The 17,462-nt window shown below is 36.7% G+C and overlaps 1 protein-coding gene across 8 annotated transcripts in view; it reads left to right on the top strand.

Moving 5' to 3' along the window:
* Window positions 1-17,462, top strand: part of LOC131431083 (protein Wnt-10a) — a 64,128-nt gene that overhangs the window by 7,095 nt on the left and 39,571 nt on the right. For 4 of the 8 annotated variants that reach the window (XM_058596562.1, XM_058596563.1, XM_058596559.1 and 1 more), the window contains exon 2: window positions 505-1,085. In XM_058596562.1, coding sequence (XP_058452545.1) covers window positions 1,021-1,085 — 65 coding nt within the window. In that variant the 5' untranslated portion in view covers window positions 505-1,020. Of the gene's footprint in view, window positions 1-305; window positions 1,086-17,462 lie in introns of all 8 variants that reach the window. The other 4 variants (XM_058596565.1, XM_058596567.1, XM_058596564.1 and 1 more) reach the window with 3 other exon arrangements.

The following is a 17,462-nucleotide window of genomic DNA, read 5'->3' on the forward strand; positions in this document are numbered from 1 at the left end:
AGCCAGGGCCTTTTAGCGGTTGGATGATCTTTCACTAAGTTTCATTGGCAGGGGCGCCCATCAGTGACCATCGTGAGTCGCTGCTGCCAACAACAAAACAACTTTCGGGTGAGCTGTCCGAGACTCGTCAAAGAAATCTTCAACGAAACCGTCGATCCAAACGTGTCCAGTCCAGTACGAGACATTCCCCTCTCGGCGCTTGCATTCCGAAAACAACCTACCCTCACCATTGCCTGCGCAAATTGAGTGTCCACCCGACCCGAACACGGAGGTTCATCGTTTGTTTTATTCCCTCCATCATCAAGTCTCTCCATCTCACTCACAATTCGATGGCCTCTAATGGCCTAAAATGATCACACCTTTGCGTTTACTGGATGCTACCCTCCTCGCAGTGGTGGTACTTCCCATTGCTGTTGCTCCCAGGTGGAAGTGTGGACAAGTCCGAAAACGAAGATAATCGAGTGGAGAAATCGAAGAAAAATAACAAATTTTTGAAACGAGCAGCCCAGCACCCCGGACCGAGAGCGAGAGAAAAACCATTTTTTGTGTGTGTGTTTGTGTATGTGACTCAGACTGTACTGCAGCCTCGCTGTGGAAAAGAAGGAAAATATCGACTAGGAGGCAAAAAATCAGATATTTCCAATCACCTCACCGAACACTGTTTGCACCCGTGGAAGACCCAGATGCGTGTGTCTAGTGATAATTGACTTGCTATCGGTTCCGGAAGTGACGTTTCTGACACATTTCTAACACCACAGCGAAAATGTGGTGCCACTGTTAGTGATTCCGGAGGATCAGTTCTATTTCTTTTTTTCTCGGATCGTTCAATTTCGTTCAAGTGTTTCGGAAAAGTTGATTGCAATGCGAATAAAATATCGAGACGAATTAGCAAACAATCAGAACCTGGTGCAATGGATCATTTCCTTCGACGTTGACTGTGTAGACCGGATAGCCACCAAAATCGGCACGTTTCCGAACCGAACGATACTGTCGGCTGTTGGCCGGAAGTGGTACTAAGCAATGAGCAGTGTGAAAAAAGTGTGCAATGTTTTCATCGTTTGGTTTGTTTTGAAAGTTGTTGGAAGGTGAGTTTGATTTGAATTGATCCGAGAGTGAAATGGAAAAAAAATATTAAACTGAAATTTATTTTAGACTCTAAAATCTAAATCTAAATCTACTCTCATATCTAATGCTACGTAATATTCATGTTTGTTATTATATTTGTATTTTAGCTGCTCGAATTACCCACAATACAATGAATTCGAATCTGATAAACGAGCGTAATTAGATATGAATGCCATGATAGAACTAACTGTATCTTCATTCAGTTTACAGTTAAAAATTTTACAGTGCTATTATCTACACATGATTGGCATTGCCGTGTTCTTTGACTAGAGTAAATTCTAAGTACTTCGTTTTTAGCCACTATATTTTGTTATAATTTTTACGTTTCGTCTTTGACTCATCAGTGCAGAGCGGTTAAAATTGAACTGCTTAGTGCTAAACTCGGCAGTTCAATTTGAACCGCTAAGCAGACGTAAAGTTTCTGTTATTTACAGAACACTTTTTGTCTTGCAACAGAGTGCAATGTCTTTTCTGACGTGTCGAACGAAAACGTGTTTTCGACTATTTCTGGCCGATGCAGGTTTGGTCATTTAGGGGTTAGCCAAATTTTGTGCTAGGGTACATAACCGTTTTTATTATTTTTACGTTTCGTCTTCGACTCATCTGACCTAAATGACCAAACCTGCATCGGCCAGAAATAGTCGAAAACACGTTTTCGTTCGACACGTCAGAAAAGACATTGCACTCTGTTGCAAAACAAAAAGTGTTTTGTAAATAGCAGAAACTTTACGTCTGCTTAGCGGTTCAAATTGAACTGCCGAGTTTTGAACTGCTCTGCACTGATGAGTCAAAGACGAAACGTAAAAATAATAAAAACGGTTATGTGCCCTAGCACAAAATTTGGCTAACCCCTAAATGATATTTTGTTGTTGATGGTCCTTATGTTTAGATTTCGTCTTACAGAGTTTATCATATGAACATCTTTCTAACAATATTGATAAGTGGCCAGCTGATTTTTGTAGGCAACCAGTGATTTAACTGGATAATCTGTTTGTTGACCAAAATTTACGTAAGAAGACATTGGCTTCTTCAAACGCATGCGCAGCAAGCGTACGTCATTTAGGATACCGGGGACAAAATTCTTCATTGTTTCCGTTTCGATGGAAAGAATTTATCGGTATTGCGACACATTCGAAAAATATCTTCGCCAGCGATTGAGAGCAGGAACACACCTCTATAGTTCCACCATGTAAACACTAGTACACTGTGTTATCGTGTTCTATAATATGAATATTGTTGTTTCTAGCAAATTTGATTGCATATAATTTCTCATGGAACTTAATGTAGCCTATATTATTCATGTGGTTGAATTGGTCCGTTTTACATCGAGATTCAGTTGGCTCCAACTTTCAAGATTCAAGTTTCTTCGATTTAATTTTACACGTTTTTTTACTTTTTTGTATATCATTTATTTTACCCCGGCTTTAACCATTTTGGTCGTTCACCGGGGCACTAGATTTACTCATTTCGAGATCGTCTTGTTGTTTATCGAAAAATGTCATGTGACATGTATATCAACAATATAACAATATTAATTTTAAAAATAGGTCACAAGTCATCAGACTTCACATGCTCCTATTTGGGTGAATATTTGCACATATCTTCAATATAGCAAACTATTTGTTTTGTACGGACGGAAAGACCCATGAGACTCATGATTGTTTTAAAAAAATGGCGAACGTATTTTTGCCCGCACTATTTCCAAATCATTGTAGCTAGGATGCAATTAATAGGACAGAGATAGTTTCCAAGATGAAGTTGTCAGAAATCAATTGGGCACTCTGAAAAACTATGTGTAATGAAATAATGTTGTTGCTATTCCAAGAATTTGATAGTTGATTGATAAATTGAATTTAAAATACCAGTTTCCAAATTAAATTTTGCAATATTTTTACTTCCACATTTCCTATCGAAATCTACATTTGACGTTAGTTTGGTCAGTGTTTTTTTGAACACGAAGAAGTTACAGTTAAAATAGTTCGAAAGCATTTGCTAAGCTTCGTTATGGAAATGTTGATTAAGTTTATGATGAGAATAAGAAATTTAAATACTCTAATATGATTCTACAGATCACAAGTAACAACTTTGATTACAGTGGCGTTTCTCCAATATTTGGACATTGAATTCCAAGAACTCAAACTTATGGTGCATTGCGTCGTTATTACGAGACTATGAGCAAAATTATTACTCCTGATCTTCAGAGTCATATCCTAGTCTTCAAATGACTATATTGACAACCATAACTCGAAGTTTCTTAAATATCTTGAACTTATTTCAACCGTAACTCCATTTTTTGATTTGTACAACAAGTTTAAAATACAAATATTGCATATGAACTAAAGATGTTTAGTTTTATGTTTTATAACTTCGGTCAATTGGATTTAATTTACGCTTCGTCTTTGACTTATCAGTGCCACAACAACTCAACAAACCAGTTTTGGCGTACTGATAAGTCAAAGAGAACCGTCATTATAATCAAACTGATTGCTTTTGAACTGCAAAATAATGTTGTAATATTAGAAGCAATATTTTTCATTAGAAGCTTGAAGTTTTGTAATTGCTTTTAAATTTACTTTTTTAGTGAATTGTTCATTTTTGGAAGGGCACTAAAGAAACTGATAGCACTATAAAAGTTTGTTTCAATAACAATTTTAAAGTAGAAATATTAAAAAATATTAAAGGTGATCTTTTAAACATTAACTGTTGGTTGTCTAATTATTGAACAAGTAATCAACTTCATGTCAGTAAGTATAATGTCTCAAGAATTTTCTGTGACTTTTTTCTGGACTCCTTTTGAATACCATCAACAGTTTCCGAGTGACACCGGAAAGAAGAGAAAGATCGTGCATACAAAAAAATGCTACCGCATCTTCAGTTGAAGTGGTCTCTTCTTCCATGCATAATAAATAGTTGTTCATACTTAGAATGGGTGCAAAGTTTAATCTAAACGAACACAATTTGATCCTGATTTTGACAATTTTTTTGCTCTTGATTTACAGTAATACACGGCACCAACTTCGAAGTGCGCCAAAACAAACATGTATTTCGAATACAAATAATTATTTACTCCAATCACGTTTGTAAAAAAAGAGTTTTCCTTTCTTTTATTCAGAATCAGAAGTTGCTGAATAAAAAAACGTGACAATGTGTGAGAGTGGAAGAAAAACGAGTCTAAAGAAACAGAGAGAGCGGAAAGTAAATTTGAGCCGAGAAAGAAAGAGAAACGAAAGAAATATAACAAAATATTCGATACCAATACTTATGCGAATTTGTAGATGATGTATTGTCTTTAAAAGTAATAGTTTGAATTTCAATTTATGTAAACTGTTATCAGACGCGTATACAAGGGGTGTTTCAGGGGTTCAAAGACCCTCTGAAATATTTTATTTTGTAACTCTTCTTTTCAAATCTATCTTCTATCTATATCTATATATATATATATATATAAAAATGCAGAGATCATTCTTTGTAATCGCATCACGTAAGAACGGATGGACGGATTTACGTAATTCTTTTTTTGTTTGATCAGTTTTTACCCCCACCGGGTTCGTACATCAAAAAAATTTGGAAAACTTACCGGAAAAGTGGGAAAAACCAATAAAATTATTTTGTATGGACAATGGAATTTTCCACTGAAAAAGTCGCCAATGATTGCTAGATCTACGATTGATGTTTGGCGCGCAAACAAGTTGCATAAGTGCTTTACCGTCGAAGAAAAGAATACTAGATCATTGAAAAAATCGTTTGGCGCGCTACGAGTTATTCGTCATTTCGAGCCACGTACTTAATTGGGCATCAAAATTATTTCTTACCATGACTCAATGACGGAATGACTGTTCTAGAAAACCGCTGTAGGCAGGAGTAAAACTTCTGATATCATTTACAAGTTGATGAATTGTGTTCAATGGAGTCAAATGAATAGTTTTAGTCATCGCGGGCTCGAGTTTAACATTTCAGAAAAATGAAAAATGAATGAATCAATGAAAAGATTGTACTGTAGAAGCACTAAGGTCAAACTGAGAGTTTTTCCTTGAAATTTGTTTTCTAATGATTTAGATTAGACTAAGCGCACACAATAAGTGGCAATTAGGTATCAATGATTAGTTGATAGTTCAAGATAATTACCACAATGGATTGAGACTGTTATATTTATATTTCATTTTCATATTCTGTGAAGAATGCTCAAATTGGTAGGATCAAATTCAAATTAAAATTTAAGCGTCGATTCTCCAAGCAAAAAAAAGATCCACGGTACATGAAAAATATCCACTTTATCGCTCTAAAGTACGCGTGGCACATTTTAGTAACTTGAACATACAGAATAAGTTCTGAGAAAACTTTCTCGCTGCTTAAAATCTGTACAAGGAACTGCTTCAAAGTTTGTTCTGTTGCGTCGGGTGAACATTCAAGTGCGAGTAATTCCTTAAAAACGGACTGTTCAGAATGCTTTGTATGCTGTTTAAGACAAATCTTTTTTTACGAACTTTTGGTTACTTGGGCTTAATACAAATTGTAAATATATCCTTCTCTACGGAATAAACAACTCTGCAAGTTGTTATGCAAACAAGTTGCATAAGTGTTTGGCCGTCGAAGTAAGGAATACTAGATCGTTGAAAGAATCTTTTGGCGCGCAACGAGTTGTTTTGTGTGAAGTTTTCACATGCATATTTGATTCATGTGGTTCGTTATTCCCAGCCACGTGATTAATTGGATATCAAAATCATTGTTCGCAAAATGACTTGGTGAAATGCATATTACTGTTCTAACTGATCCTGGGTAGTTTCGTCAAACAAACACTTTTCACGAAACTGTGTTGGGTCCGCACTTAGCAACGGGGGTTTGAGCAAACCTGATATAAAAACCAGGTTCGAAACTGACTCGTTTTTCAGTTCAACAACGTTGAAACTAGGTTCGAAATTGACTTTAAACAAACGGTTTGACAAAAGTTGGGGTGGAGACTGGGTTAGGTTTAGAATCAAGCGAATACTACATTAATGAATTAATGGCAGACTGTATGATCACTGTAGGCAAAAGGAAAAGTTCTGATATCGTTTACCAGTTAATGGATTGTGTGCGATGAAGTCAGATGAATAATATTGGCCATTGTGAGCGTGAGTTTAACAAATCAGAAATTTTTTGAATGAATCAATGAAAAGATTGTGCTGCAGAAGCGCTAAGGTCAAATTAACAGATTTTTCTTGCATTTTGCTTGGTAAGATCAATACAAAATTAAAATTTAAGCGTCGTCTCTATAAGCAACCAAAAGTTCCGCAGTACCTGAAAATATTCATTTTGTTAGAGCTATAAAATACGCGTATCACTTTTTGGCAACTTGAACGTACAGAAAAAGTTCTGAAGATACTTTCTCGCTGTTTAAAAACTGTATTAGGAACTGCTTCAAAATTTGTTTTGTTGCGTCGAGCGAATGAGCAATTCTTTAAAAACGGATTCCTCAGTATGCTTTGTATGCTACTTAAGCCAAATCTTTATTACGAACGTTTGGTTACTTGGGCTAAATACAAATTGTAAATGTATCCTAATCTACCAAATGAACAACTCTAGAACAGAAAACTCTTTTATTAGAGATGAGAATCTGTGCATTTGCTCGATTTTTGCTCAGCAGAAGTATTTCACATTTTCAAATTAATTTTTTGTGATGTTTCTTTTCAGGCTGAAGCAAATGTGTGTCAAATTCCATTGAATGTAGGTTAAGTTTTCAGAAAAATAATGGAGAGAAACGTTAACCACTTAGTCGTTTTACAAACTTGATGTCCGAAAACATAAATTCGAACCAATTTTTGGGCGAGACGAAGTTCGACGGGTCAGCTAGTAATAAATAATTAATTTTCAACAAACGGCTTTACAATTAAATTACCATTTATATGGAAATTGATCAACATGTTCTAAAACACCCCTCGTAAAAAATCTTTTAGGTACGTGCCTGACTGTTATAAATATAATAAATTAATAAATTATAAAAACAAACCCCTACATGTTAGTATAACAATGGACTCTAAACATTGTATATTCAATATCAACACTTACTAGCTGATTTTCGATGACTTTTAGATGTAGATCCCGCACCTTTTATTCTAAGGCACTTGAAACGGCTCTGTAAAGACTTTTTAGGATCTTGTTCAATTTTGAACTGTTCCTCCTTCTTGCCTTTCTCATAAACAATAGAAAGATTATGTACAATGTGATAAGAATAAAAATTTAATTTCCAGAAGCGTGATTTATACAAGTCAAATACATTCAAATAGCCGAACAATTCTTCATTATGGTCAGTTGATTAGCAAATACGTTGATTTTGAGTATACCGGATCATCGTTCCTGGTTCCGAAAGTGCTCGTGTGCTCCAAACCGGACATCACTTAAAATTCTCAGAAACAGCCAGACCGATCTTCGTAAACTTCGCTTTAAATTAAACGTAAAGTGTTTCCATTAGTTGATGTAGAATTTTATCCAGATCTGGCCTACGGTTCCGGAATTACAGGGTAGTATGTATGAAATTGCAACATGTTAAATAGAGCGATAATGCAAAAAACGTAAAAAATCTTCTAAATTTGGTTTCAATTTAAAGGTTGTGCTAGTTGCTGTCCAAACGAATCGATTTCAGCTATACCGGTTCCTTACTTTCGGTTCTGGGAGTACCAGAAATATTGGTCGAAAACTAATAAACTGAACTTTTTCATTTTCTCAGAGACAGTTCAATCGAATTTTTCGAACCTAAACTCAAAAGGATATGGTCTACGTCTTTAAAAATAGCCTGCTTCTGACATTTTTTCGAATCTGATTTCCTGTTCCGGAACAACAGAAAGTCTCACTGTTGAGGTCGGGGGTCCTTTTATGGTGTAAACGCATAAGCAAACGTTTAGCTGATTAACACGAAGATACCATTTCAATTTGGTTACTTGGGTTTGCAGTTTCGATTATCATTCGTAACCGATTTTCAATCCTGGAGTTACGATTTGATGAATACAAGATTCGTGGCAAACAGCAAATTTGATGAAACAAAAAGCGCTACTTAAGCTCTTGAGTCAACTTCAAACATGCTTGAACAGCAAAGCAGAGAAAACAGAATTTCTCATCCATTTTCTATTTAAATCATCATCAAAATCATAAGAAAATATAATAGCCGAAATAGTATTTTCTTATGACAACTACGTTCGGTCAGTAAGATGACCTCAACCAGAAATAAGTCGGCTACACAAAACTAGTAGAAATATTAAGCTACAAATAATCATTCAATGGTTCATAAAAAATGTCAAACGCTCTCACCAGAATACACATAGTTTTAATCGAGGTAGTCAAAAATCGATTTGATTCGTATGAGGACTTGAAAGGCGAAAAATTATACAATAGTGTTATTTCCGATGGATTGAGAAGACGCTTCTGGCAAACGAAGTAAAGGATAAAGATACGATATGTGTGCCAAATACTCTTCATTTAGAAGCTTTTAGTAGTAACTAATCGTTCAATGTTTCTCTCATTATTTTTTCTTTTTGATTTTTTCATATAACAAAGTAATGCAATCATTTTAAAATCGACTAGTAGAAAAGGTTGTATGATACCAAAGGTTGCTATTGAATTTCATTCGGATCCGACTTTCGGTTCAGTTCCGTCCGGGTGAAGTGTTTTAAGATTTTTAAACCGTTATTTGGAGCGAAGATGCAAAAAGTTCTTCAAAATTTTGATCAAAACTATTTCAATACCTGTTGTTAATAAATAATTGGAAACGTTAAGGAGCAAGACTTTGCAAGCGTATGAGTAAGTTCAACAATGTGTGCGTTAAAACAAATTCCGGCTCTTCTTTTCCTGATTTTAATCAATATGGATGAAAAATAATCTAATCAGTACATTCTTCTTAAAATTGCAATTCAAGAAAATCGAAAAACTTAGTCTAAGACTCTTCCGTTTTCCTTAAAATTACTCGAGAAAAATTATTTCAGTTTCAGCGTACTCCAACTGACACATTTGATTAGCAACAAACACATTCCTGTATGGATTTCCTCTTGCAGAAATTATTGCGATATAAAGATTTACGTACCTTTTATAAGTAAACCCGCAAAATAGAAACCTTTAATTTAACACGCGAAAGGCAGTGGATATGGAATGTTGTCGTAAAACTATTTATTTTTCCGGAAAACTGTTATTTAACCAAAAGTATTTAGTTTTGTTTATTTTGTGTTGCGCAATCTAATACAAATGTATTGAAGCAGTGTGGCTAACTTTTTTATTAGGGAATTAAAATCTACATTTTTTAAAATGTAAGTAATATTCCATCAAACGTTGGTGAAAAATTGATCAAAACTGATATATTATCCAAAAAGTCAGAAGAGGCATTTTGTCGTACCCGCCACATTCTCCTGACATTGATCCGTCTGATTACTGGTTGTTCCGACGGAAGCAGCACAATCTGACAGGTCATCGGTTTACTTCTTTTACAGAAATCGAAAATTGACTTCAAACTTTGGTCACCCCGAAAGACCACAAGAAAAAGTTTTTCGTGATAGAATTCAAAAATTGCCTAAGAGGTGAGAAAGAGTAGTAATTAGTGATGGATGATACTTTGGTTAATTTTAAAATTATTCTTATTTTGAAATAAATGCATTTTTCACCAAAAAAACGGACCAAATTAATTTCTATTCCCAATAATACTTATTGCTCTGTTTTTTCCTAACTCGACGTTTCAAGGAGCACAATGCATGATTGGTTTTGGACATTACGTCTAAGGCAAATAAAAAATGTTATTTTATCAATCAATTTTCATCACTTCTACCAGAATCCTTAAAAATTTTGTTTCTCAGCCGTATTGCCAGGGGCGGAACGGAGAGGTTAGAGCAAATAAAAAGCAACCTAGTAAGCAAATTTAGTTTCTCTTCCGAATGTTGTGACTCGATCACAAACATTTTCTTTACTATTCCAGTAATAACCAATATTTGAAAGTGGTAAAGTATAACACATTTTACATTGTGGTAAATAAGTTTAAAAATTTTAGTAGCTTAGTTAAGAAATATGAACGATTACGGAGATAACAGAAAAAATTTTTAAAATTTATTCCAGTTACCAAAAATATTGGGAGGGCATGCCAACTCCAATAAATCTTTTGGTGTTGCAAAAAATGCTTTGCCCCCACATAGTTGCCGTCCCTACGTATTGCAATGAAATACCCGCATTCTCGAAAAAAATATGTTGATATATTCAAAAATATCTCAAAAGACATAATAAAGGGTGATTTTTTAAGAGCTTGAGAACTTTTTTAAACAATAAAACGCATAAAATTTGCAAAATCTCATCGGTTCTTTATTTTAAACGTTAGATTGGTACATGACATTTACTTTTTGAAGATAATTTCATTTAAATGTTGACCGCGGCTGCGTCTTAGGTGGTCCATTCGGAAAATCCGCTTTTTTATCGACAAATTTTGTTCAGCGATGAGGCTCATTTCTGGTTGAATGGCTACGTAAATAAGCAAAATTGCCGCATTTGGAGTGAAGAGCAACCAGAAGCCGTTCAAGAACTGCCCATGCATCCCGAAAAATGCACTGTTTGGTGTGGTTTGTACGCTGGTGGAATCATTGGACCGTATTTTTTCAAAGATGCTGTTGGACGCAACGTTACAGTGAATGGCGATCGCTATCGTTCGATGCTAACAAACTTTTTGTTGCCAAAAATGGAAGAACTGAACTTGGTTGACATGTGGTTTCAACAAGATGGCGCTACATGCCACACAGCTCGCGATTCTATGGCCATTTTGAGGGAAAACTTCGGAGAACAATTCATCTCAAGAAATGGACCGGTAAGTTGGCCACCAAGATCATGCGATTTGACGCCTTTAGACTATTTTTTGTGGGGCTACGTCAAGTCTAAAGTCTACAGAAATAAGCCAGTAACTATTCCAGCTTTGGAAGACAACATTTCCGAAGAAATTCGGGCTATTCCGGCCGAAATGCTCGAAAAAGTTGCCCAAAATTGGACTTTCCGAATGGACCACCTAAGACGCAGCCGCGGTCAACATTTAAATGAAATTATCTTCAAAAAGTAAATGTCATGTACCAATCTAACGTTTAAAATAAAGAACCGATGAGATTTTGCAAATTTTATGCGTTTTATTGTTTAAAAAAGTTCTCAAGCTCTTAAAAAATCACCCTTTATAACATTTTAACCTATTTAACTTTTTCATCGGCTAAACGGTTCATTTTAAACTGCTAGGCACTGAAGAGTAGAACAAGATACGTGAAATAGAAAGACCTATGATTGCTTTCGAAATGATTTGCAAGTTTAGATTTGTTATGCTCCGGTTTGTGAGGATTTTTGCTCTTTATAACATGTTCAGAGTTCTAAACTACAACAATTAAGTTAACAATTTTCTGAACATCAATTTTGCTCTATAAATTCATGCCTTATTTCCGTTTTCTTTTATAGCTCCACGAATGAGATGTAAGATTTCTAAATTTATTGACAACTCTGTACATAACGTTTTGAAAAAGTTATTATCAATTAAAAAGTATATAATGAAAAATTCGTTGTCACAAGGATCATCTATGTGGTCAATAAATTTAACAAGCAAATTATATGTTTTGTTCGTTATACACTCCCAAAAACTCAATCGACTCGGAATTTATTTCATCGTTTTATAAAATGGTGCAGTTTGAATTTTAAACTGAAATTCACCATGAAAAAAATATATCATAGACCACACTAACGAATCCAAGTGAGTTCAGCTAGCCGTCAGGGACGTTGTGCCAATATTTTACTGTCCATTGATGATTCAACGCAGTAAATAATTCCACGCGAAATCTTAGTCTGAAAATCTGAGACTGGCGCTACCATCAACGTTTTTATAGCCGTGATTATGTGATTTATTTTGACTCCATGACCTGGTGCCAAATTCCAGCACATCCCGCACTCTCGGTGCTTGATCCAACTCGTTCACTCGGGCAGTGGCTCATGGCTGGCATAAATCAAATTTATTAAATCTATAAAACATTTCTTCAAAACAGCAACAACAGCCAACATGTGAATCTTTCAGCAGGAAACTCATCATGGAAGCCAATGCTTATCTGAGCGGAGGTTGAGCGAGCGAACAAAGTTTCAGAGCTTATGTTCCTGAAATGAATACAAATTTGTGAATTAAATTCCTGTATGCTGTTCCGAAAACGCAAAAATCTCTGACAACTTCCATCGGGAACACAGAACAGTGCGACTGGCATTAATCTCCCGACAAGCTCTTCTCGTGACGAAAGCTGCCCGCTAAAAGTTCTCCCCGTGCTGCCGGGGAGAACTATCTGTCTTATGCGTTGGGCTGTCAGTTTCCCAGAAGATCGACGGCCAGCGATAACAAGTTGCATTTATCCTGTTGTTTTGCTGCAGAAGAGCAGCTTAAGCAAGCAAAGCATCGTATAAACTACTCTACTTTCCTTATTTCGTTGCACAGTTGCGAATGAGAAATATCCCATTCAAAAAAGTTTTGCATCACGTCACCCTCGGCAGGCAGCCGTTCTCAATAACAGCTCGGCAGATACGGTTGAGGACTACCCTACGTGAAACTGTCGTATTGTGATATTTTCCCTCTGACAATCGACGCTCGGCTATCGATGGATTGTGATCTGGCATGAATGAGATCCTCTACTCTGCGCCGGTTAAAGATCAAGATAAGACATTGAATCGTTCGGGCATTAGGCCGTCGTTGATGTTGCTCAATGAGATGCGATTCGAAGGGATTACGCTCAAGCTGCACTAATTGAAAAAGTACAAAAGGTGGACATCTGGGCCGAAGTCGCCTTTGGGGTTTCAGATGCATTCTATTTATCGGCTCACAACCAATCAATATTTTGGCATTGAACAGAGTTGAGTTAAATTTCTGAAAAGATCTTTTTTTTTGGGTTATTGACACCGTCAATAATTTCAGCAGAAAATATGAAGCTGTTGGGATGCACGGCAACGGTAACTCAATAACTTCATTTCAGCTGCTGACCAACTGGCTTGCGGAGTTATTCACGATGGAATAACGTTCCCTTGTCACAGAATGGTTTTAATTGTCGTACAAATTTGTTTGCCCTTCTTCGAGAGTGTTATTTTCGGGCAGCATCCTGAATGTTGTACTTTGCATACTGAGCTAAATCCCGAAGAATACTTCACTCCAGCCTTGAGCGGCCCCCTGCACATGAGTGTGAGAATCGATTGCTTCATCGGTGCCGTGGCTGTGAGACAACTATTCCCTGCTGCACCAATCCGTGGGCTAAGAGGACTTGCGAGAAAAATCTTCGGAATTTGTTCCATTAGCCCTTGAAGCTCGGATTGTGCCAGCAAAACCTCGTGGTTTGAACTGAAAGTACGGCGAGCAAAGGGAATATCATAAAAATAACTTCGCAAAGTTCTCACGGCCTTTAGTGAAACATTTTCACCATGGTCATCGGGCGGACTGAACCGCTGATATCGGTTAGAGGCGAGGGGCTGCAGCAGAATGACCCGAATGCCGACCGTCGCTTCGGTTTTCTTGTTCCGTTGGCAAGCTTGGAAATTTTTCAGACGGTACACGGATTTGCAACCACCAGATACTGCAAATGGCTGTTTGTTGACTGTTCAGAGAAATTTCGAATGGAATCTAGTGCAAGGTTTTTGCACAAAACCAACAATTATGATGAATGGTTTGGCCGACTACGGGGTGGTGCCCGGGTAGAATCAGTTTTGACGAAGAAATCCTGTTCCAGGAATCCTGACAAAACAACTCGCTGCCGTTCGGAAGCGTGGGAATCGTGGATATCGTCGGACAGGATGGACTCTGCAGAAAGTGATTCGCTTTACTGTTAGGCAATAATACTTTCCGTTATAAAGTATTCTCTGGAGATTAAATTTTATTTGGAAACTGAAGATGTGGACCTGAACGCCACCAATAATGCCCTATTTGGTGAATAGAAATAGTTATGACACAAATGCGATATTGGAATCATTCTCCAACACTCAAATATCAGTCACTCAAAATCACACTGCTAGCAATCTTGATCTACAGCATGTCTAAGCTCTACCAGGTTTGCTAAATTAATTAATGTTAAAGTTGCGTTCGTCATAGACTCGTCAGTGAATAGCAGTTTATGTATATGCATTAACTTTTGGTCCGCTTAGCAGTTTATTGTGAACTGCTATGAAGTGACGAGTCTAAGACGAAAAGTAAAGAAAGCTTATTTTTTTAGTTATAAACCCATCCTTTCTAGTTTGGTAACAGATAATAATCTGAGAGTGCCAATCGTCAATGCTATCCTATGCCGGTGCAACATTAAGGAAAACCATTTATCGGTAGAAGATATTAACCATTCGTTGCATTGAGTACCAAATATGGGACACACATTTCAAAAAATTCTACAAAGCGTTGTAATGTATATTTTTCACCGCATCATTTTGCATGATATTCCATATATGGGACGCATTCTCAACTCAGAAAAAATTTCATAGAATTCCCTTCATATCGAGAGAAGTTATAGGCACCTACCTGACACAAAACGACAGCTGATTTCTGCTATTTTCAAAAAAAAAATCCCGGCGCTTTATACTAATGAAATAATTTGAAAATATTTTTTCGCTTGTTTGGTAACTATACTAATAAATTAAAAAATAAACTTTTGATTTTCGTGATTTTCATATAATTTAATGCACAATGTCAAACTGTTTTTTCACCCCTGAAAAGATAGTTTTGTCGGGAATTTTTTTTAAAGTATTTTTCCTGTGTTCTGGACCATTTAAACTATCGAAAACAAAAATTTCCGGCTGTTTTTGAAAAATCAAGCAATTGAGGGTTAAAACCTATGACACACATGTTTAGTTGCAAAACAGCAGGATTGTTACGGTCGCGCGGATTTTGCGGTTTCTGCTCAGATTTTCATGCGATGTCGCGGATTTCACGCGAATTTTCAAGAAACATTATTTCAAATTTGTCAATCATTTGTTAAAAAAAAGGATTTTATGAAACCCAAAAAAAATATTCCTGGGCAAACGTTTCAGCAACTGGTCAAGCTGGCTGAATTAATGAATTTTCACCTTGATAGAACCGAACTTTAGCGAGGAATGTTTTCTTCAGTGGACAAAACTTGGATTGTCTGCTCTCCGATCTCGAGTTCTACGAACTAAAGACTATACCAGAAAGTATGGACGCAACCAAAAACCGCTGCCATTTCGCAATGGTTCAGAATCTGTCAATTTTTATGGCTGCGTCCTGTTGTTTACACTCTTCTCTAACCACTTGTTTCGAAATGCGTGGACTTTCTCCAGAACAACGTCGAAAAATTGTGTACAAATGGTGCACAGAACGCGGACTGTCACTGAGAAAAATAGCAAAAATGGAAGGAGTGAGTGAAAAATCCGTGCGAAATGCAATCAGGAAGTGCGGTGAGGATAACACCTTTGAGGATAAACCGAAAACGGGTCGAAAAAACGGGTCCTGCCAACCCTCAGTTAGATAAAAATATACTGAAGGCGTTCGAGCAAAAGAGGTTTCAGTTCGGGATGTGGCCAAAAAAGTGGGCACTTCGAAGTCAAATGTTCTTCGTGCTAAAGAACGTTTGAATCTTCGAACCTATAAGAAGCAGAAACAACCAAAACGTAGTCGGAAACAAGAAGCATCGATCAGGCCGAGGGTTCGAAAGCTGTACAATACGATTCTTGCTGGAAATTTGAACTGCATAATCATGGACGACGAAACCTACGTGAAACTCGATTACAAATCCTTGCCGGGACCATAACATTATACGGTGCGAGAAAGGCAAGTGTTAAACCAGTCCGAGACATCGATTAAAGTCGAAAAATTTAGTAAGAAAACTATGGTCTGGCAAGCAATTTGTAGCTGTGGTAAGATTTCGAAACCCTTCATCACCACTGCTGCAATGAACAGCAAAATATACATCAAGGAATGTTTACAAAAACGACTTCTACCCATGATTCGAAGCCACAAGGATCCTTTGTCTTCTGGCGAGATCTTGCTTCTTGCCACTACTCAAAATCAACGGTAGAATGGTATACTACCAAAAATGTCACTTTCGTCCTAAAAGACATGAATCCACCAAATTGCCCACAACTTCGACCAATTGAGGAATTTTGGGCATTAACGAAAGCACATCTTAGGAAACATGCCTCGGCAGCCGAAACCATTCAACAGTTCGAACGAGATTGGAAAAAAGTGTCAAAACTTGTCGCCAAGAAGTCTGTACGGAATTTAATGAGGAACGTTCGCAAGAAGGTGCGCCAGCTAGTCTACAATGGCTAAGTTGCAAATGTTGAGAATAATATTCTGTTGTTGTAGTCTAATATTAACAGTATATCGAATAAAATTTGAATATCTAATACTTGTGAATTATTTACAGCGAAATCAAAGTGCATCCATACTTTCTGGGACAATCTTTACTGTTTCAGAAGAGCTGTAACCAGGAATTAAAAAAACTTTCGTTATATTTGCTTGTATTTCCCATTCTAATGCGGAAATCGAAAGAAGATTTTCGTACTCAAAGCTTTTGATGTCTGATGGAAGATCTCGTCTTAGTGAAGACACATTCAATGATGCAAAAACATAATAATTAGAATGATATTCTTTGATAATATGGTCACAAATGTTGTTTGTGATAAATATCTCTTTCTTAAAGCAAAATTTGCACTACAGGCTTACGAAGCAAAGTTGATCAAGAAAAGAAACGTAGGAGAAAATTCTCAAAGAAAACAGGATGAGGAAGAAAAGAAAGACATTCAGAGTAATATCCGACAACAGTGTAGGTAATGAACGGGTAAGCAAACAAATAAAAGCATTCTAATGAAAAAAAGTATTTTGAGTATAATTAAAAGAATCCGCCTTCTAGAGGAAAACTTGTTTCTTTCTCATCTGTAATTGCATGTCGACACTAGTGAGTATTCTACTCTTGTGTGTCTAATTTTGAATCTTTTGATATAATTCGAATGTTCTTACTTCAATGTGTTTGCAAAAATCTGTCATTTAGTAACAATAGCAACAACAAAAGCTTTATTAGTACTAATGTCGATGCAAACGGATCGTCAGTTCCAAGAGCCGCGAAAACGATAACAGCAGCTGGATATAAACAGTAGTGGTGCTCCAGCCGGAACGAAGATTCCTGGTTCTAACGTTGAAGCGAACGGATCTCCTACTCAACAGCAGCAGCAGCAGCAGCAGCAGCAACAACAACAACAACTGGTTGCCCTACTATAAATAGCAGTGGTACTCCAGCCGGGGCTTCATTCCTGGTTCTAACGTTGAAGCGAACGGATCTCCTACTCAACAGCAGCAGCAGCAGCAGCAGCAACAACAACAACAACAACTGGTTGCCCTACTATAAATA

Source organism: Malaya genurostris, chromosome 2 (assembly GCF_030247185.1).
Source record: "Malaya genurostris strain Urasoe2022 chromosome 2, Malgen_1.1, whole genome shotgun sequence".
Lineage (NCBI taxonomy): Eukaryota > Metazoa > Arthropoda > Insecta > Diptera > Culicidae > Malaya > Malaya genurostris.